General features: G+C 37.7%; 1 protein-coding gene across 1 annotated transcript; it reads left to right on the forward strand.

Annotated features, from left to right (window-relative positions):
* The first annotated feature begins 12,487 nt into the window (after nt 1–12,487).
* Nucleotides 12,488–18,863, forward strand: LOC129748796 (uncharacterized). The gene is made up of 5 exons (XM_055743548.1): nt 12,488–12,568; nt 12,621–12,834; nt 12,892–18,487; nt 18,540–18,753; nt 18,811–18,863. Exon 3 carries the CDS (start codon nt 12,987–12,989, stop codon nt 17,379–17,381), a length of 4,395 nt encoding a protein of 1,464 aa, XP_055599523.1. The 5' UTR covers nt 12,488–12,568; nt 12,621–12,834; nt 12,892–12,986; the 3' UTR covers nt 17,382–18,487; nt 18,540–18,753; nt 18,811–18,863.
* Nucleotides 18,864–21,846: the final 2,983 nt, after the last annotated feature.

Genomic DNA, 21,846 nt, shown 5'->3' on the forward strand with positions numbered 1-21,846 from the left:
TAAAAACTGTAAGAGTTCCGTACTAAGATGTAAAAACTGCACTGACGAAACAACCAAAGATCACGAACCATGCTCAAAAAAGTCTTACTGCTTACACTGCAAACAAGAGGGCCATATCACCACAGATAGGAACTGTCCCCGGAGGAAGATAGAATCTGATACACAAGCAGTGATGGCAAGGAAAAATATTACATACCAAGAGGCTAAAGAATACTTCAATATTCCAATGATCAACCAATTCGACATATTAGGAAACACAGAAGATTACCCAGCTCTACCGGAAACCTTTGCTCAGGTATTAACAAATGGAAATCAGGGCCGATCAAATGGAAGAATAAAAGCACCAACCATAATGTCAAAATCCAGTTTACAAAAACCCAATAAAATATTTACAAATAATAGAAAAACAAAATCAAAAGAAATAGAAGAAGAAGCAGGAGTAGCTAGTTTATTAGGGATGTCCAGAAGAGATTTTTTGAAAAAAAGGAGGCTTGAGGAAGAAGAAGGAGAACAAGATAGCGAAAGGCTTATAAACAATCATCGCACTTCGGATGCAGACAGGTTTAGACAAGAAATAAAAACACAAACTCCAACGAAACAAGACTACGATGTAATGATTGCAGGAATAATACAAAATATTGCCAAAATCCTTCAAAATCATGGTATAACAGGAGAAGAAATCACAGCCAGCATTGTTGGGGAGTTGAAAAACATTGCTGATAGCCATAGCGATGGCAAATAACAAAAACAAACATGGATAAGAATTTTAAAATACTACAAACAAACATACAAAGTTTAACAAAAAACAAAAATGAACTTATACATGAAATAAATACAAATAAATTTGAAGCCGTACTATTAACAGAGATTTGGGTAGATCCAAACCATCTTACAACAAAACGCTACAACATCTCAGGATACCATTGCATACTAGCTCCACGGGATGATGCTTATGGAGGAGTTGGATTTTATATATGTGATCAATTACATTTTACTAGAATTAATTTGACGACAACAGAAAAGTTTGAAACATTAGGAATAAGATTGACTAAATTAGACCTTGTGTTAGTAGTTGTCTATGTCAATCCCCGTATTAATGTCCAAGAACTCAAAACTGCCATGTCGATTTTACTACAAGAACTAAATAACTATAATAAAGTCATCATAGGTGGAGATTTTAATAGTCATCATGAGATATGGGGCTGTGAAACAACTCAAGGAAAGGGTAGAGTAGTACATGAAGCCATAGTCGACTCAAATCTTGTATTACTGAACACAGGGGATAAAACCTTCATACCCGGAATTCTTAACCAAAATTTTAGTGCAATTGATCTCTCGTTATGTACAGCAAATCTACATAATTTCACTAAATGGTCTACTAAACCTAAATCCTTTGGAGGAAGTGGACATCTTTTTATTGAAATATCGGTTGAACTACAGTGGAGTAGAAGAGCTAATACGTACTATGACAGAAAAGCAATTGGAGAACAAATCGCCCAAATTCAACATTGGGAATTTGAAAATCTCCAGGAACTTTCGACTAAAGCTAGAACGATTATCAAAAACAACAAAAAATCAAGTAACCATATTGCAAAATATTATTGGAGTGATGAATTATCCACTCTATATGAAGAAAAACAGAGAGCACTTAAAAAATACCATGCTTGTTGTAATAGTACAAATTTAATTGAATGGAAAAAAACAACAGCTAAATTCCAAAAAACAAAACTTCATCATATACGAGAAAAATTAAAGGAACTATCAGCTTCTATAGACCCTTTGAACATGAAGCAAAATTGGAAGCTGGTAAGAGGTTTAAAAGGATCTCCAGCAATAAATATAAAAAACAATTGCATAAAAGAACAAAAACAGTTAGCTCACGAGTTTTTGATAATGAATTTTGGAGAAAGTAGAAGAGAAAACATAATACTACCACAAGAAGAACCCCGAAATAACATCATAGACTTAGCTAAATGGAAATCTATAATAAACAAAAAACCAAAAAGATCCTCTCCAGGAACAGACAATCTAACATACGACATGCTAAGAGTATTAGATTGGAAAACTTCGACAAAAATTGTGGAATGTCTAAATGAGATGTGGAGAAAGGGAAGTTTACAAGATCACCTAAAGGAAATTAAGATAATACCTATTCTGAAGCCAGACAAACCACCAAACGAGGTAACTTCTTTTAGACCAATTGCGTTACTCTCTACCTTAACCAAAACACTAAACACAGCGGTACTAGAAGATATAAATAAAACTCTGTACTCAAAAAACATTCTCCCTGTTACATCATTTGGTTTCAGGAAAAATATGTCTACAGAAAACTGCGTAACATATGCCACTAATTTTATAATGGAGAGCAAAAGACAGGGAATGACAGTAATTGGAGTATTTTTTGACTTCAAAAATGCTTTCAATTCCATCAATGTCAGCCAACTGAGAAACATAATGATGACAAACAACTTTAGTCCTGATAGCGTAACATGGATATATAATTTTCTAGTGAATAGAAAAACTATCATCCAGACAGAAGAAGGACTAGTGGAACATGTGGTTTCTAGTGGACTTCCTCAGGGAGATGTCCTATCCCCAACCCTTTTCAACATTTATACCTCAAGCCTTCATGAAACAAATCTCGACCCTAACGAAACTACTCTCCAGTTTGCAGATGATTTCCTCAAATTGGTTAGATCAAAAAACGAAAGCCAAGCATTAATAAAAATGCAAGACAAAATAGAAATATTTGTTAGAAAAGCCTCAAGTCTAGGACTCGTTATAAACTGCGCAAAAACTAAAGCTATGATATTTAAAAACAGTGCAAAAGTTCTAAATCTTAAAATAAACGGAGAAACATTAGAGACAGTTAGAAATTATAAGTACCTTGGCATAACACTAGACCAAACACTAAGATATGGCATACACATAAAAACAATGATTAATAAAATACATGACAGACAGAAAATGCTCAAAGTAATCGGAAGCATTAAAAGTGGAGCAAACCCTAAAGTTATGATGCTATTCTATAAAGCTCTGTATGGAGGATATCTAAATTATGGTTCAGTATTCTACGGAGGAGCAAGCAAGACAAATATCGAAAAATTGGAAGTGACAAATAGACAATGTCTTAGAATAGCTACAGGTTGTTCTAAATCAACACCTATTAATACGCTGGCAGCAATAGCAGGAGAAGGTCCCCTATACCTGAAGAGGATTTATTTAGCGAAAAAACGAATTTTACAACACATATTCCGAAACGATCTGATCGCTCAACAATTGCAAAGTCTAGAACAACACAGTACAAATTCCAAAAAACAAAACACTTTTTTGGAACAAATTTACCTAGAATATAAAAACGACTTTCAACAACTATACTTAAAACAAGCAACGAGCAATGAAATAAGCAACGTTTTAGTCTTGGATCAAATCCCACAAACACAAATAAGGAAAAAACAACAATCGGCAGAAATAATGAGAAAAGAAGTAATACACATGTTAAACACACAATACCCTACATACATACAAATTTATACAGATGCATCAAAACACGGTAATAAATGCGGAATAGGAATCTTCGAAGACGAAAACAACAGAATAACTAGTATGCAACTGGACAACGAAGTTTCCATAACCACAGCTGAATTGATAGCCATAAAAACAGCACTTGAAAACATCAATTCGGAAACAACAAACAGAACAGTAATTCTCACAGATTCCCAAGCATCTTGTACAATAATAAAGCAACAATTGGATACGAAGGAGTTTGACGAACTGACTTTCAAAATTGTTAAACAAGCAGAATCAAAAAAGTGCACTATACAATGGATACCTGTGTGGTAGGTATGGCCCGAGGAAAATATATATGTTTATAAAATTGATAACAATAGAATTTATCCAACGACTATAGATTGAAATGAACTACAAGAATTGGATGGAAATAATTAGTCCATGATTACCCAATTTAATTTGAAAAAACATATGCGTAAACAGAAAATGTTAAGTGGTGCAAATAGTTGCTGAGTGTAGAAAGGAATGGATTAATGATAATTATGTGTTATGTGAGCTAAGAGTGTGGAAAAAAATGAGCGATGTGTGAGTGCAAAAGACGGATGAATGAATGATGAGTGTCTTTGAGTGCATCAATGATGGAGCTTGAAGAATTGAGATTCATTCTAGATTCGAGTTTTAGAACGGATGGAGTGTTAGTTTCTTGTGCGATTTGTAGTTTTCGGTTCGGGATTATTTGAAAGTGAAAAATCGTAATATGGTGAAATGATGCGTTTCGTAAGTTGGTTCACCACAATGGCGCGGGTTAAGCTCCCATGTCGTAAGTATCCTCTGATAATTTCTATTCTAAATTTCAAAATCGGCAATATGGCGTCGTCTGTAAAGAAGTAGTCAAATTTAATTCATCGTCTTTCCGATCTACAGGGATGCCAAATATTTTTTTATGAATTAAAATTATACCTTTAGTGGTAAGAGAATTTTTCTAAAATCTTGATCCAAGTTATGTTTGATGATGGGCTGACGTAGAATCAATGATAATAATAATCTAGAATCAATAAGAAATCTTCTTTTAGAAAACTGCATTATCGGATTAATTCTATTTTTTATATTAGAATAAAATAGTACTATTAACGATGGGCTTACAACGAAGTATTTCAGTGCTTAATAATAATAATAATTATAATGAAAAAGTCAATTTTAAATTAAACGGAAAGAGTGGAGACGGATTGAAGAGGGAAATTTACATTCTAAATTCGATGATTTAAGATAAGGGCATAAACCTTTTATTTCTATAATGTTTAAAGATATAAATAGCAATTTATGGAAATTCATTAAAAAAAAAATAAAAAATTGAACGTTAATAAATTGAGGCATATTAAACTGGTTTTTTTTTCACATGACATATTTGTATATTTGTTTATTCAAGCAACGGACCAAGTACAAGTCCAAATTACAACTTAAAGTTAAAGTTACATAAAATTTACATCTAATTAACGATTTATTGATATTCTTTAAACATTTCTTCGGAAAACATTCCGCGAATCGTCGAAGTCGAAGAGCTCGGAAAAGCGGTTGAACGTTTTCATTACACCGATGAATGCACTATTGGCTCCATAGTGTACATATGTGTGGTATCTTCTGCCTTATAGGAACAGATCACTTACCCATGCACTCATCAATCTGTCCATGCACTTGACTTTAATGTCATGTCCATTAAAGAAAAAAAATATACATTGTGTTGTACGGAATTGAAAACTGAACAGAAGTTGATTCGTTGGGTAACTTTTATAACTTTTTGAACTCCCAAGGCAACCAGATAACATAAAATTTTTGTAAAAAAAAAAAATGCGCATTGATTATTTTTCTGAAATAAATAGACATGGAATTTTACCAGAATCTTAATCAATAACAATGAGGAAATTACTAGTCCCATTGCTTTAAAAAAAAAAAAAAAAAAAATCACTTGCTTGACGAAAAACTTACTCTGGACTTTTTGGTTTGGTCGACAACAAGGCTTGCAATAGGACAAGTCCTAATCAATTTATAAAAAAACAAAAAACCGGATTAAATTGTTAGCTGAAGACAAGAGGATAAGCAACCAAAAAATCTGCACCATTCGATGGAAATACTGTAGCTCCAATAAATTATGAGCAGTTTTAACTAAATGATGGCTTGGTAGAGGACAAATTCCCATAGATTTGAGTAATTTTAACAAAAAGATGGCTTGCAAGAGGACAAGTCCCCATTGATTTGAGTAACTTTAACAAAAAGATGGCTTGCTAGAGAAAAATTCCCCATTGATTTGAGTAATTTTAACAAAAAGATGGCTTGCTAGAGGACAAGTCCCCATTGATTTGAGTAATTTTAACAAAAAGATGGCTTGCTAGAGGACAAGTCCCCATTGATTTGAGTAAATTTAACAAAAAGATGGCTTGCTAGAGGACAAGTCCCCATTGATTTGAGTAATTTAACCAAAAAGATGGCTTACTAGAGGACAAGTCCCCATTGATCTGAGTAATTTTAACAAAAAGATGACTTGCTAGAGGACAAGTCCCTGTTGATTTGAGTAAAGTAAGAAAAAGATGGCTTGCAAGAGGACAAGTCCCTATTGATTTGAGTAATTTTAACAAAAAGATGGCTTGCTAGAGGACAAGTCCCCATTTTTTTGAGTAAATTTAACAAAAAGATGGCTTGCTAGAGGACAAGTCCCTATTGATTTGAGTAATTAAAGCAAAAAGATGGCTTGCTAGAGGACAAGTCCCCATTGATTTGAGTAATTTTAACAAAAAGATGGCTTGCTAGAGGACAAGTCTCCATTGATTTGAGTAATTAAAACAAAAAGATGGCTTGCTAGAGGACAAGTCCTCATTGATTTGAGTAATTTTAACAAAAAGATGGCTTGCTAGAGGACAAGTCCCCATTGATTTGAGTAATTTTAACAAAAAGATGGCTTGCAAGAGGACAAGTCCCCATTGATTTGAGTAAAGTAAGAAAAAGATGGCTTGCTAGAGGACAAGTCCCCATTGATTTGAGTAATTTTAACAAAAAGATGGCTTGCTAGAGGACAAGTCCCCATTGATTTGAGTAATTTAAACAAAAAGATGGCTTGCTAGAGGACAAGTCCCCATTGATTTGAGTAATTTTAAAAAAAAGATGGCTTGCTAGAGGACAAGTCCCTGTTGATTTGAGTAAAGTAAGAAAAAGATGGCTTGCAAGAGGACAAGTCCCCATTGATTTGAGTAATTTTAACAAAAAGATGGCTTGCTAGAGGACAAGTCCCCATTTGTTTGAGTAATTTTAACAAAAAGATGGCTTGCAAGAGGACAAGTCCCCATTGATTTGAGTAATTTTAACAAAAAGATGGCTTGCTAGAGGACAAGTCCCCATTTGTTTGAGTCATTTTAACAAAAAGATGGCTTGCTAGAGGACAAGTCCCCATTGATTTGAGAAATTAAAACAAAAAGATGGCTTGCTAGAGGACAAGTCCCCATTTGTTTGAGTAATTTTAACAAAAAAGATGGCTTGCTAGAGGACAAGTCCCTATTGATTTCAGTAATTTGAACAAAAAGATGGCTTGCTAGAGGACAAGTCCCCATCGATTTGAGTAATTTAAACAAAAAGATGGCTTGCTAGAGGACAAGTCCCCATTGATTTGAGTAATTTAAACAAAAAGATGGCTTGCTAGAGGACAAGTCCCCATTGATTTGAGTAATTTTAACAAAAAGATGGCTTGCTAGAGGACAAGTCCCTGTTGATTTGAGTAAAGTAAGCAAAAGATGGCTTGCAAGAGGACAAGTCCCCATTGATTTGAGTAATTTTAACAAAAAAAAAAGGCTTGCTAGAGGACAAGTCCCCATTTGTTTGAGTAATTTTAACAAAAAGATGGCTTGCTAGAGGACAAGTCCCTATTGATTTGAGTAAAGTAAGAAAAAGATGGCTTGCTAGAGGACAAGTCCCCATTGATTTGAGTAATTTTAACAAAAAGATGGCTTGCTAGAGGACAAGTCCCCATTGATTTGAGTAATTTTAACAAAAAGATGGCTTGCTAGAGGACAAGTCCCCATTGATTTGAGTAAAGTAAGAAAAAGATGGCTTGCAAGAGGACAAGTCCCCATTGATTTGAGTAATTTTAACAAAAAGATGGCTTGCTAGAGGACAAGTCCCCATTGATTTGAGTAATTAAAGCAAAAAGATGGCTTGCTAGAGGACAAGTCCCCATTGATTTGATTAATTTTAACAAAAAGATGGCTTGCTAGAGGACAAGTCCCCATTGATTTGAGTAATTTTAACAAAAAGATGGCTTGCTAGAGGACAAGTCCCCATTGATTTGAGTAATTTTAACAAAAAGATGGCTTGCTAGAGGACAAGTCCCCATTGATTTGAGTAATTTTAACAAAAAGATGGCTTGCTAGAGGGCAAGTCCCTATTGATTTGAGTAAAGTAAGAAAAAGATGGCTTGCAAGAGGACAAGTCCTCATTTGTTTGAGTAATTTTAACAAAAAGATGGCTTGCTAGAGGACAAGTCCCCATTGATTTGAGTAAAGAAAGAAAAAGATGGCTTTCAAGAGGACAAGTCCGCATTGATTTGAGTAATTTTAACAAAAAAATGGCTTGCTAGAGGACAAGTCCCCATTGATTTGAGTAATTTTAACAAAAAGATGGCTTGCTAGAGGACAAGTCCCCATTGATTTGAGTAAAGTAAGAAAAAGATGGCTTGCAAGAGGACAAGTCCGCATTGATTTGAGTAATTTTAACAAAAAGATGGCTTGCTAGAGGACAAGTCCCCATTGATTTGAGTAACTTTAACAAAAAGATGGCTTGCTAGAGGACAAGTCCGCATTGATTTGAGTAATTTCAACAAAAAGATGGCTTGCTAGAGGACAAGTCCCTATTGATTTGAGTAAAGTAAGAAAAAGATGGCTTGCAAGAGGACAAGTCCCCATTTGTTTGAGTAATTATAACAAAAAGATGGCTTGCTAGAGGACAAGTCCCCATTGATTTGAGTAAAGTAAGAAAAAGATGGCTTTCAAGAGGACAAGTTCGCATTGATTTGAGTAATTTTAACAAAAAGATGGCTTGCTAGAGGACAAGTCCCCATTGATTTGAGTTACTTTAACAAAAAGATGGCTTGCTAGAGGACAAGTCCCCATTGATTTGAGTAATTTTAACAAAAAGATGGCTTGCTAGAGGACAAGTCCCCATTGATTTGAGTAAAGTAAGAAAAAGATGGCTTGCAAGAGGACAAGTTCCCATTGATTTGAGTAATTTTAACAAAAAAGATGGCTTGCTAGAGGACAAGTCCCCATTGATTTGAGTAAAGTAAGAAAAAGATGGCTTGCAAGAGGACAAGTCCCCATTTGTTTGAGTAATTTTAACAAAAAGATGGCTTGCTAGAGGACAAGTCCCCATTGATTTGAGTAAAGTAAGAAAAAGGTGGCTTGCAAGAGGACAAGTCCCCATTGATTTGAGTAATTAAAACAAAAAGATGGCTTGTCAGAGGACAAGTCCCTATTGATTTGAGCAATTTTAACAAAAAGATGGCTTGCTAGAGGACAAGTCTCCATTGTTTTGAGTTATTTTAACGAAAAGATGGCTTGCTAGAGGACAAGTCCTTTTTAATTTGAGTAAAGTAAGAAAAAGATGGCTTGCTAGAGGACAAGTCCCCATTGATTTGAGTAATTTTAACAAAAAGATGGCTGACATTTCTTCATATTTCTTGAAACAATTTGTACGAACCCTGAATTACGAAGTTTTTTTTTAACTTTAAAAGTGTTGTTCTTTTAATAACATCAACTAAATTCAAAAACATTTGAAACGTGTGGATATTCTTATCTACAATTTCTAAACAAATATTCAAGATATCAAGACCAAATTGATTTAAAAAAAAAAAAAAAAAAAAAAAACACACACTCTTATTTCTACACATTTAGAAATCGAACAATGACCTTAAATCTCAATCAATCTCAAACAATAAGTCGTTTATGGACGATGGAAACGAAAAGTTATTCTTTCTTTCCTTAAGAAGGGTTTTTCTAACATTTGTCAAAAGTCGGGGAAAATTTAGCACTTGCACTTATGGAAAACCATCACCCAAATTCAGCAGTACTTCCATCGCCTATAATAGTTATATATCTGTTCAGAGTAGGTGAAAAAAAAAAACTTATTCGAGTTGTAATGACATTATGATTCTGCGTCATTAATTTCCATTCAAAAAAAAAAATACATTAAAGGGCTATGATGTTTCATTTGATTAATGTATTTCGGATATATTGATGAACAGATGAGGTGCAGAGCGTCGCTACCCATGGGTTGAAAAGTGTTAGGAACCGGTGATTTCAGTTTCAAATAATCAGGTTACTTGATAAATTTCGATACCTACTAAAATAACAAGGACAAAAAAAAAAAAAACTAAAATTAAAATGATGAAAGAAAAATATTTTTACATGAGCTTAAACATATTACTAGTAGTACAATTATAACTTTTTTCATGTATCATTGTTTGATGTACGAAATAGTACTGTACTTCATTAGCTGTTTGGGGATTAAATCAACAGGAATTGTTATTCCTATTCAATTGCATTAAGAAGTGTTTCGGGCTTTGAAACAGTTGGGTTTTAGCTCTAATCAAGGGTGTTTGATGCGACGCATAAGCTTGATTAACAAAATGATTTTCTCAACGTTCTGAGAAGCAAACTGAACACCGCTATCATCTTTATGGATTGAGTGTCGAAATTTAAAATTCTCTTCTATATAAACAGTAGGTAAGGAGCGTGGCTGTTTTGATAGTTGTTTGAAATTTTATCTTGTCTTAATTGTGGTAACGAGATAGTACTAATGAATATTGACTCAACTTAAAAGCTAGATAAAAAAAAAAAACGTCAATGGCATATTATTTCTTTATCGTTTATTAACAACACCTAATCATCTGTGTTACATTCGTGTCTAGTGAATATTAATAATGAGGGGCGTTTTCTAGATCTAACAAGCAAAGGATTTAAAAGGATGCCGCCTCTGAATCGCATTTATAGTGTTTCTCTCGTGATGCAGGTCTGTTCGTCCATAAAGCGTTTGGTGCGGTATTAGTTATAGAAATTCTCACCGCAGGAGTCATTACAGTGATATTTAGATTGCTATGAGTTTTTGTCTTCCTTTTTTTACACCATTGTGTTGCATGCAAACTGTTCTAACGTCTAAATTGTCACTTATAGAGGCACAGAAACTATTGTTATCCTGGTCAATTCCAGAAGGGTTCCTGGTGGACTCTATGGTGGGGTATTTTCGATGGCTGTAGAAGCTTGACCAATGATATTTAAAAACAGTGCAAAAGTTCTAAATCTTAAAATAAACGGAGAAACATTAGAGACAGTTAGAAATTATAAGTACCTTGGCATAACACTAGACCAAACACTAAGATATGGCATACACATAAAAACAATGATTAATAAAATACATGACAGACAGAAAATGCTCAAAGTAATCGGAAGCATTAAAAGTGGAGCAAACCCTAAAGTTATGATGCTATTCTATAAAGCTCTGTATGGAGGATATCTAAATTATGGTTCAGTATTCTACGGAGGAGCAAGCAAGACAAATATCGAAAAATTGGAAGTGACAAATAGACAATGTCTTAGAATAGCTACAGGTTGTTCTAAATCAACACCTATTAATACGCTGGCAGCAATAGCAGGAGAAGGTCCCCTATACCTGAAGAGGATTTATTTAGCGAAAAAACGAATTTTACAACACATATTCCGAAACGATCTGATCGCTCAACAATTGCAAAGTCTAGAACAACACAGTACAAATTCCAAAAAACAAAACACTTTTTTGGAACAAATTTACCTAGAATATAAAAACGACTTTCAACAACTATACTTAAAACAAGCAACGAGCAATGAAATAAGCAACGTTTTAGTCTTGGATCAAATCCCACAAACACAAATAAGGAAAAAACAACAATCGGCAGAAATAATGAGAAAAGAAGTAATACACATGTTAAACACACAATACCCTACATACATACAAATTTATACAGATGCATCAAAACACGGTAATAAATGCGGAATAGGAATCTTCGAAGACGAAAACAACAGAATAACTAGTATGCAACTGGACAACGAAGTTTCCATAACCACAGCTGAATTGATAGCCATAAAAACAGCACTTGAAAACATCAATTCGGAAACAACAAACAGAACAGTAATTCTCACAGATTCCCAAGCATCTTGTACAATAATAAAGCAACAATTGGATACGAAGGAGTTTGACGAACTGACTTTCAAAATTGTTAAACAAGCAGAATCAAAAAAGTGCACTATACAATGGATACCTGCTCACATACAAATACAAGGAAACGAGAAAGCAGACATAGCGGCCAAAGACGGATTAACAAGCCCGTGTATTTTAGTTAATAAATCACGATTCAGTGACAAGACACTGAAAGCGAAAAATGAATGGATCAACTCAATCAATAGATGGTACAAAGATTATGTAAACATAAATCAAAAAGGATCAAAGTTTTACAGATTCCAGTCATCCTTTAATCAAAGACCTTGGTACTGGAACAGCAAATTAAAAAACATTCAAATTCGAACCATGAATAGAATTCTCAGTGGGCATGATTACTCTCCCTACTGGCTCGGAATAATGAAAGTACGTGAAACAACTTATTGTGATCTCTGCGAACAGCCATTCACAACCGAACATATTATACTGAATTGTATAAAGTTTAACCATCTCCGAAACTACTATGATTGGGATAGATTTTCTAATCTTCTCGAACTATTTCGAGATTTCGATGAAAACCGTATGAAAGAGGTACTATCTTTCTTGGATAAAACAAAACTAAAAATTTAAAATAATTGGCAACACGAATATAGTCAAGTCAAGTACAGTGGTGTTATAGAGTAGCATTCTCTGGCCAAAACATTAAAACGAAGAAGAAGAAGAAGAAGAAGAAAAAGAATTGTCATTGTTAGAAAATTGATCGAAACTGCGACACGTTTTTTCTTGACCTGGCAGTTAGTTAGTTTGTAGTGAATTGTTTTTAGCGAAAACAGTATGTATTTGATCATTAGTTATTTGATCATCTTTTAATGTATTTTTTATAGTAGGTGGAAGCTATTTGGCCAGTTGCGCGTGATTTTTGTGCTCGCGGTTTAGTGAGTCGGAAGAGTTTGAGTGACCGTTCGGTTGTTCCGGTTAGGTGTACCGGGTTGAGCTCAATTAGAGCGGTAGGAAAGAAAAAGCCTTCAAATAGCCGGTGATATCCGACGGTTTAGGGTTGCCAGAGCTAGAGCTTAGGGTAAACGGCGAAACTTATTTGTAAGTTAATAAGAGATTGTTTACATTATCATCATTTAATAATAAATGTATTTACAGTCGAGTTCGTTCGCATACAACGTACTACGGAACAGTTTTTATTTCCCACAAATCTCGAAAATAAAGCTGCAACGAGCAACCTAAACCTGGAACCGATGATGGAAGGCCCTACCGGAGAGCTGTTCAACTGCGTGACATGTCGCCGCCCGGATTCAGCGCAGAGCATGGTCGCTTGTGACGAGTGTTCGCAATGGCAACATTATGGATGCGCCGGTGTTACGGCTACCATAGCCGATCGAAGCTGGCTCTGCTGCAGATGCGTAGCTAGTCACAACGCAGTTAATTCGACTCAAACCGGCAACATAAACTCGCCCGAAGCACACACAACGTTTGCTTCAGCTCGCGCCGCTGAACGTCATGATAATACCACCGGTCCAATAAGAGGGAGACAGGACGATCCAAATTTCGGAAGACTTCAATCCTCGTCTAATTCGAATGCCGGATCAGTCGTCTCAGTCAATGCTATTGCTCATCTTCGTTTAAGGCACCTGAAAGAGCAAAAGGATTTGGAGGATCAAAAAGCGGAACGGGATCGCGAGTTTCTTGCTAGAAAGCAGCAGCTAGAAGCAGAAATAGCTTTGGAAGAGCTCAATGAAGGATGTGATCGTAGCGTAGGAGGAAAAAGTCATCGAAGTATCGCCGGTTGGGTGGAACAACAATGCGGATTCGTGCATACTTCTACCCCAGTCCAGCAGAAACCCGAGACAGTGGCTCCAAGTGCGAACCCACATCCCGCCATCCAACAGCGAGAGGAGCGGCAAAGAATGCAAGCAATAATTCAATCAGGTCAACAGATTCAACCAAGCACTGCGCCAAAACAAGCAGAGATTCCAGTAAGAAATCCTCCCCCAGCTATAGCACCGGGCCCAAGGAGCAATTATCTTGATTCGAATCCACGTTTTCCGCCAGTGGCTCAGAATCCAGTTCCACCTGTACCAGTGAATCCGCTAACATTGCCACCGCCGAGCTCGTCGCAGTTCCCTGGATTTCCAGTGATGAATAACCCCTACGGGACGATGTATTTTCCAAATATTCCTGACATACCGTCATCTGGTGCTGATTATCAGTTTGCGCACCCTCAGGGAGGAGTCTTTATCAACAACCCAGTCAGGCATCCGAACTTTGGTTTGAATGTACAGCCGTGTGCTTGGCAAGCATCCGAGCAGCACCCGCCTACAGTTCCACCAACAGTGTCAGCAGATTTGGGTAAAGGATTTCCTCATGCTACAGGTCGCATGATTACGCCACAGCAACTGGCGGCGCGTCAAGTTGTCTCTAGAGACCTCCCCAAGTTTTCCGGGGACCCACTCGAGTGGCCCATGTTCTTGAGTGCATTTGAATCGACAACGGCCATGTGTGGCATACAACCCGACGAGAACCTTGCTAGGCTACAGAAAAGTCTTGTTGGTAGCGCTCGCGAAAAGGTTCAGAATATTCTAACGCTGCCGGATGCAATCCCGGAAATTATCGACATCCTACGAGCCGAGTGTGGAAGGCCAGACCAAATTGTATACTGTCTGCTATCCAAGATCCGGAAAACCGCTCAGCCGTCTGTGACGAAATTGGAGACGCTTGTGACGTTCGGCAGAGAGGTACGCAACATGGTGACGTACATGCAGTCAGCGAAACTGAACACCCATTTGGACAATCCACTATTGCTGGCAGAGCTTGTTGCTAAGCTTCCACCCGACTTGCAGCTACAATGGGGTATGAAGTTAGCAGCTCTTCCGGAACCATCGCTTGGCGATTTCTGTGCGTTTGTGTCGGCTTATCGAACAGCGGCATGCAAGGTGAAATTGACGTCGGATGTTGGTCTGAATGAAAAAGCCACAAAAGGTGTTGTGAGAAAGGAGAAGCCAGTTTATTTGAACGCACATTCCGCCTCCGTGTCCTCAGCGCCTGGACCACCGGCTTCGAAAGTTACTCCGGTGCTAAAGCCGTGCCTGATGTGCAAAAGTACAACGCACAGAGTCCGAACTTGTAAGCAGTTCGAAACGTTGCCGCTCGAAGAGAAGCTGAGGTTCATCAGTGAAACGGATATGTGTAAGCGTTGTCTGGCGCCGCATGGAAGGTGGCCTTGCCGAAACAAGCAGCCTTGCGGGATCAATGGATGCCCTGAGCCCCACCATAAACTGCTACATCCAGGAAGTTGTTCGACTCTCAAGAGTCAAGGATCGGAATCTTCGGTATCGGTAACTGCCCATCATCAACACCAGCAAGGCACCACTTTCTTCAAAATACTTCCCGTGACTCTTCACGCGAACGGGAAGTCGGTGTCCACATTTGCTTTTCTGGATGACGGATCCGACCTGACGCTGGTCGAAGACGAACTTATCGACGAACTGGGCTTGGTGGGCGAAAGAATTCCGCTTTGCTTGCAGTGGACTAGTAACGTCACGAGAAGTGAAAGTAACTCTCGTAAGGTCGAGATAGGTATCTCGGGTGCTTCGAACAATCGCATCCATCAGCTGGCGAACGTAAGAACCGTTGAGAGCTTGGAATTACCGAAGCAGAGCCTGGATTATGAGAGTCTCTCGAACCAATTCCCCCATCTGAGTGGACTTCCCATCAGCAGCTACCGGACGGCCGTGCCACGAATTCTTATCGGTGTCGATAATGCCCAGCTCAACTTAGCTTTGAAGAAGAGGGAAAGATCCGGAGGAGAACCTGTTGCTGCTAAATTTCGCCTCGGATGGGCAATATTCGGTGGAAGACGAGCACCTGAGACGATAGGTAGTGCTTTTGTTCACGTCTGCGAGTGCTCCAATAGCCGCGAGCTCCATGAAATGGTCCAGCAGTATTTTGAATTCGAAAACCTGGCGATATCCGGATTGAATCCGCCCGAATCCGATGAAGATCGACGGGCCAGAAGATTGCTCGAAGAGACGACAGTTCGTACACCATCCGGAAAGTTCCAAACTGGATTGCTTTGGAAAAGCGATGAGCCGGTTTTTCCGAACAACTTTAGCATGGCAGTACGTCGACACGGTTGTTTTGAAAGGCGCTTGCTGAAAGATCCCGAACTGAAAACTAATATTGACAAGCAAATCGACGATTATCTGCAGAAGGGGTACGTTCACAAAGCGACGTCAGACGAGCTCCGCAACAGTGACGACAGAAAGATTTGGTACCTGCCAATCAGCGCAGTGCGACATCCACGCAAGCCAACGAAGGTGCGTGTAGTCTGGGATGCTGCGGCAACGTATGGAGGAACCTCTCTGAACTCCCAGCTTTTGAAAGGGCCGGATTTGGTGAAGCCGCTTCTATCTGTCCTCTGCCGATTCCGACAGAAACAGTATGCCATCGCTGGGGACATAAGGCAAATGTTCCACCAGTTGATTATTCGTCCGGAAGATAGGAACGCACAACGATTTTTGTATCGGGAAAATCCAGAAGCTGCGCTCGACGTGTACATAATGGACGTCGCAACGTTCGGGGCAACATGCTCCCCGTGTTCAGCACAGTTTGCTAAGAATAAAAACGCCCAGGAACATAAAGATCGTTATCCGGAAGCTGCTGAAGCAATCGTTGACAACACATATGTTGACGATTTTCTTGCGAGCTGTGATACCATTGAAGAGGCAACGAAACTGGCTTCGGAAGTGAGTTTGGTCAACCGATCGGCTGGTTTTGAGATACCTAGTTGGCAGTCGAATTCCGAACACCTCCTGAAACGGGTTGGGGTGACTACTGGAGATGAGATGAAGAGCTTTGCCATCGAGAAGACGACAAAAACCGAAAGAGTCCTCGGTATGATGTGGGTACCGAGTGAAGATGTGTTTGTATTTTCGGCGGATTTCCGAACAGATCTACTCCCGTTGCTGTCTGGGGAAACGCGACCAACAAAGCGGCAAGTGTTGCAGGTGGTCATGAGCCTTTTTGACCCGCTCGGAATTGTGGCCTGCTACACCATACACGGGAAAATTCTCATCCAGTCCATCTGGCGTTCGGGAATTCTGTGGGATGATCCTATCTGCGACGACGACTTTGATATGTGGCAGCGCTGGATCAAACTGACACCGAAGTTGGAAAATGTAAGAGTGCCACGTTGTTATTTCCCCAACTACACTACCGGCAGCTACAATTCACTTCAGCTGCATGTGTTCGTGGACGCCAGTGAGCTGGCCTACTGTGCTGCGGCCTATTTTAGAATCGTTGACGGAGATACTCCCCGCTGCGCTCTGGTGGCAGCTAAGGCCAAAGTTACACCTTTAAGACCACAATCCATACCTCGAAACGAGCTGGGCGCTGCAGTGATTGGTTCTCGGTTGCTGAAGTCTGTAGAAGAAAGTCACTCACTGCAAATTACCGAAAAGTTCCTGTGGACCGATTCTTCGACTGTTATGGCCTGGCTCCGTGCGGATCCACGAAAATATCGCCAATTTGTCGGTTTTAGAATAGCAGAAATTTTGACGAATACTTCGGTGGAAGACTGGCAGTGGGTTCCTTCCCGTGACAACATAGCCCGTGACAACATAGCCCAGGGTTAAACCCTATGTACGACCGTTCACCTTCACAGGGCTGGACTACTTCGGACCACTGCTGGTCAAACGAGGACGTAGCGACGAAAAAAGGTGGGTCGCGCTTTTCACCTGCCTCTCGGTGAGGGCGTTGCACCTAGAAGTGGTGCATTCTTTATCGGCAGAATCCTGCAGGATGGCAATTCGGCGGTTTGTCGCTAAGCATGGTCCTCCTCAAGAGATATTCAGCGACAATGGGACGAACTTCCGCGGGGCAGCCCGAGAGTTGGAAGAAGAAACTAATGCAATCAATAAGGAGTTAGCGAGCTACTTTACCAACAGCCATACACAATGGCACTTCAACCCCCCTTCTGCCCCCCATATGGGCGGGGTTTGGGAGAGGAAAGTCCGGTCCGTGAAGGAGGCGTTCAAGACTCTCTCGCACCATCAAAGGCTAGACGATGAAGGACTGCGAACATTGCTCTCGGAAGCAGAATTGATAGTCAACTCCCATCCGCTGACGTTCGTGCCGCTGGAGGATCCCAACGAAGAAGTGCTGACTCCAAATCATTTCCTTTGGCTAAGTTCCGGCGAGGACAGCAAACCACCAAGGGTACCAATCGACGATGTTACACCTCTTCGACCAAACTGGAAGGTTATTCAACACTTAACAAACCAGTTTTGGAAGCGCTGGGTGCAAGCTTACCTACCTACTATAGCCTGCAGGACGAAATGGTTCGCGGAAACGCGGCCGCTGAAGGTCGGCGATCTAGTGGTCATCGTAGACGAGTCCGTGCGCAACGGATGGCTCCGAGGTAAGGTGGTGAGGACTTATCCAGGACGAGACGGACAAGTTCACAAGGTCGACGTGGAGACTTGCGACGGATCTACTCTTCAAAGACCAGCGGTAAAGGTTGCTCTGTTGGACGTGCAGGAGGAGAGTAAAGTCGTTTGACTACGACGTTACGGGTTGGGGTGTTAGTAGAACTGGCAACCTTGGTACGGGATCGGACAAACGTCAACGCGTTGGCGCCGAAAAAGAATTGTCATTGTTAGAAAATTGATCGAAACTGCGACACGTTTTTTCTTGACCTGGCAGTTAGTTAGTTTGTAGTGAATTGTTTTTAGCGAAAACAGTATGTATTTGATCATTAGTTATTTGATCATCTTTTAATGTATTTTTTATAGTAGGTGGAAGCTATTTGGCCAGTTGCGCGTGATTTTTGTGCTCGCGGTTTAGTGAGTCGGAAGAGTTTGAGTGACCGTTCGGTTGTTCCGGTTAGGTGTACCGGGTTGAGCTCAATTAGAGCGGTAGGAAAGAAAAAGCCTTCAAATAGCCGGTGATATCCGACGGTTTAGGGTTGCCAGAGCTAGAGCTTAGGGTAAACGGCGAAACTTATTTGTAAGTTAATAAGAGATTGTTTACATTATCATCATTTAATAATAAATGTATTTACAGTCGAGTTCGTTCGCATACAACGTACTACGGAACAGTTTTTATTTCCCACAGGACTACTTTTTAGTTGACATTCTGATTTACTGATTTATATTTCTGTTTCGGAACCGAAACTGTATTCTTTCTGATTATGAATTTCAACTTTGAATTCTGATTCTGTTGATGCTCCCGTTTATTCTAGGTAAAACCTTTGATGCTGAAACCAGGTCAGATCAGGGCCGTAGGAAGAACCGACTCATGGGGGGGGTTTTGGTGACTGATTTTAACCTATGATGTTTTTCCCAACAACGTACGAAAAAAAAAAATTATTTGTTACTATGATTATTCATTTTTAAGTTTTCATTAAAAGTTTTTGTTTTAAAACGGAACTTTAGAAAAATGGTCCTTAGCCTAAAGGGTGAGCTAATTTTTTTTATGAAACTTTTGGAAACAAAATATGGAATTTGCTTCCATCGAAAGTACAAATTTAAGAACTTGTTTAAAAGTCTGGTAGGTCGAAGCATCAAATAAGTTCTTTTCAAGCTTGCCTTCAATTTATTAAAAAAAAATTCTATGCTCAAAACATACAAGCCCAAACTCTTTTGCAAATTCCAAGAATTTAACCTTAGAAGAAAATAAATTAAATATTTCAAAAAAAAACAGTAAGTGATAACGAATTTTCGGATCAAATTTACTCGAAGCAAACTTGAACTAAAGTTATGATTTCAGTTTGAAATTCAGCTTTAAAAAATTTCAATATCAAGAATGTTAATCAATACACCGAAAAAATATAGAATTTTTTTGCAGATTTTTTTTGGTGAAGATCAGATACTCGTTTTTTTTAACAGGAAATATTTTTCATAAAGAATCAATACCATAATGAAAATCCTGTTTGTAATTTTTTCAAATATAATTTGGAATATTATGCATAAAGCAAAACATAGAAAATTCTTCTTTATATCTACGATTTTCAGCTGAATTGTATGTACAAACATCTTCTGATTAAAAAAAATTAAATCTGGAAATTGACAAGCAAATTTTTATGTTCATGTTCTCTTGAGTTCTTTTACAATTTTATGTTGATTGAAAAACTCGTTCACTCATTCCTGAATTTCAAATCTTAATATTGAACCTGAATTAAAAAATTGAACTGTTTCCAAATTTCTATACCATTTCTGAAATGTACAAAAATACGATTTCCGAATCTAAATTTCAGATCAGAATTTTATGAGCCGAGTTTCGGAGTCATCATTCATGAATCTTTCATTTAAATTATGCATCGCTGGTTTAATATTAATTCATTTTTTCAATTATTTATTTTTAATCTGTATTGTGAATCAGAATTAAAATGATGAATCTGAATCTGAGTTTTCAATTTTGGATCGCCACTTAGAAGCTTTTAAAGTTTAAATGTTGTTTTAGAAAAAAGTTTGAGAACTTCGATTTAAAATGTAAAACAAAATTCTTCTTTTTTCATATTCGGAAAATGATTATCAAAATATTGAAAATACAAATGATTTTCGAAAAACATGATTCAAATTTGATATGAAATGCAAAACCGAATCAGGATTTCAAAGCAGCTTTTCATTCTTAATTTCTAATGATTATTCGAACTGAAAATGAAGAAACCTGAATTTGATACAGAATCAGAAATACGAAAATATTTAGAAATTAAAATTTTGGTTATGGGAATAAAGAATCAAAATCTCCAAAATGAGTTTAATTTTAAATTTAATATTCAGACCTGAATTTCTTTTTTAAGGTTGCAAGATTGTCGGACAAATAATATAAATATGCCCGGATATTTAATAAAAAATTTGGAAAAAAATCCGGTCTGACCCGGTTGCCCGGATTTCATTGGAAAAGCCGGGTTTGTTCTCATTTCAATTTTAAATCAAACTTTAAAAAACAAATTGAGTTAAAAAATATTTTTTGTTCATGCGTCCAAAAGTTTTGAAGCAAGTTTAAAAAAAAATCAGGAAAGGTTTTTTCAAATCTTTTTTTTCATGATTTTTGATGAGCAATTCCTAACTTTTGATCTGTATTGCCCGATATTGCCTGGATTTTGGTAGAAAATTTTGAAATCAAATACCCGGATTTTGCCTAGTTTTTACATACAACAGCCCGGATTTGTTCGGCCCGGATACGTGGTGAAAAAAATCTGACAACCTTAGTTTATGAACAAGTGAGAAAATTTTGAAAAACTGTAGCAAAATTTTGAATTTGGGATGGGTTTTTGAGGTTTTGGAATTAATTTTTAGTCTAGATTGTTTTTCTTGAATAGACTTGCTCTATTATCATAATTTGATTATGGATTTAAAATTTTGAGTGTAGAGTAGAATACCTTGCTTGCTTTTTTGGACCCACATGGGGGGGGGGGGTTTAACCCCCAAAACCCCCCCCCCCCCCGTTCCTACGGCCATGGGTCAGATTAACGGTTTTGAATCATGATAAAATTGATAAAAAAAAATAATTCGGGTTTTGAAAATTGTTTTCGAATGCTGAATTAGCAGGGCTAGAAGTTGGTCACTTTTTAGTAACTTTGTCACTTTTTTCAGACTGGTCACTCAAAAGTTACTTTTATTGAAATTTGGTCCCTAAAGTCACTATTTTTTATATAATTTCCTTTCTGAGCATTTTTTTTCTACTCATTATTAAATACATTATATTGTTTCACAACAAGTGGTATGTATTCATTAGTTTATTATTAGGTTATTCGTTTATTATTTATTTGACGGGTTCCTTTTCTTTCGAGTCCTGTGGGAATTCACACGACCTAAATTGAGAAAATGGCTCAGATTCAGTAAGGAAGATTATTGTTTTGTTTTGCTTTGATATATCGCTTACACTTAAACATTATATGGATGACAATTGGAATTCCAACGAAAATAGTTTTTCGCCTAAAAAAAATATGTAGTTTTTTTTGTTTATTTAAGACACTTTACCAAAGTTTTGGAATTCGTGTCAAGAAAAAATATTTCCAAAAGTGACACTATTACAACATGTTTAACCAAGATTCGAAGTGTTATAACTTTTAAAGCTTGAATTTGTTAAAAATAA

The sequence above is a fragment of the Uranotaenia lowii genome, chromosome 2, assembly GCF_029784155.1.
Source record: "Uranotaenia lowii strain MFRU-FL chromosome 2, ASM2978415v1, whole genome shotgun sequence".
NCBI classification, from domain to species: domain Eukaryota; kingdom Metazoa; phylum Arthropoda; class Insecta; order Diptera; family Culicidae; genus Uranotaenia; species Uranotaenia lowii.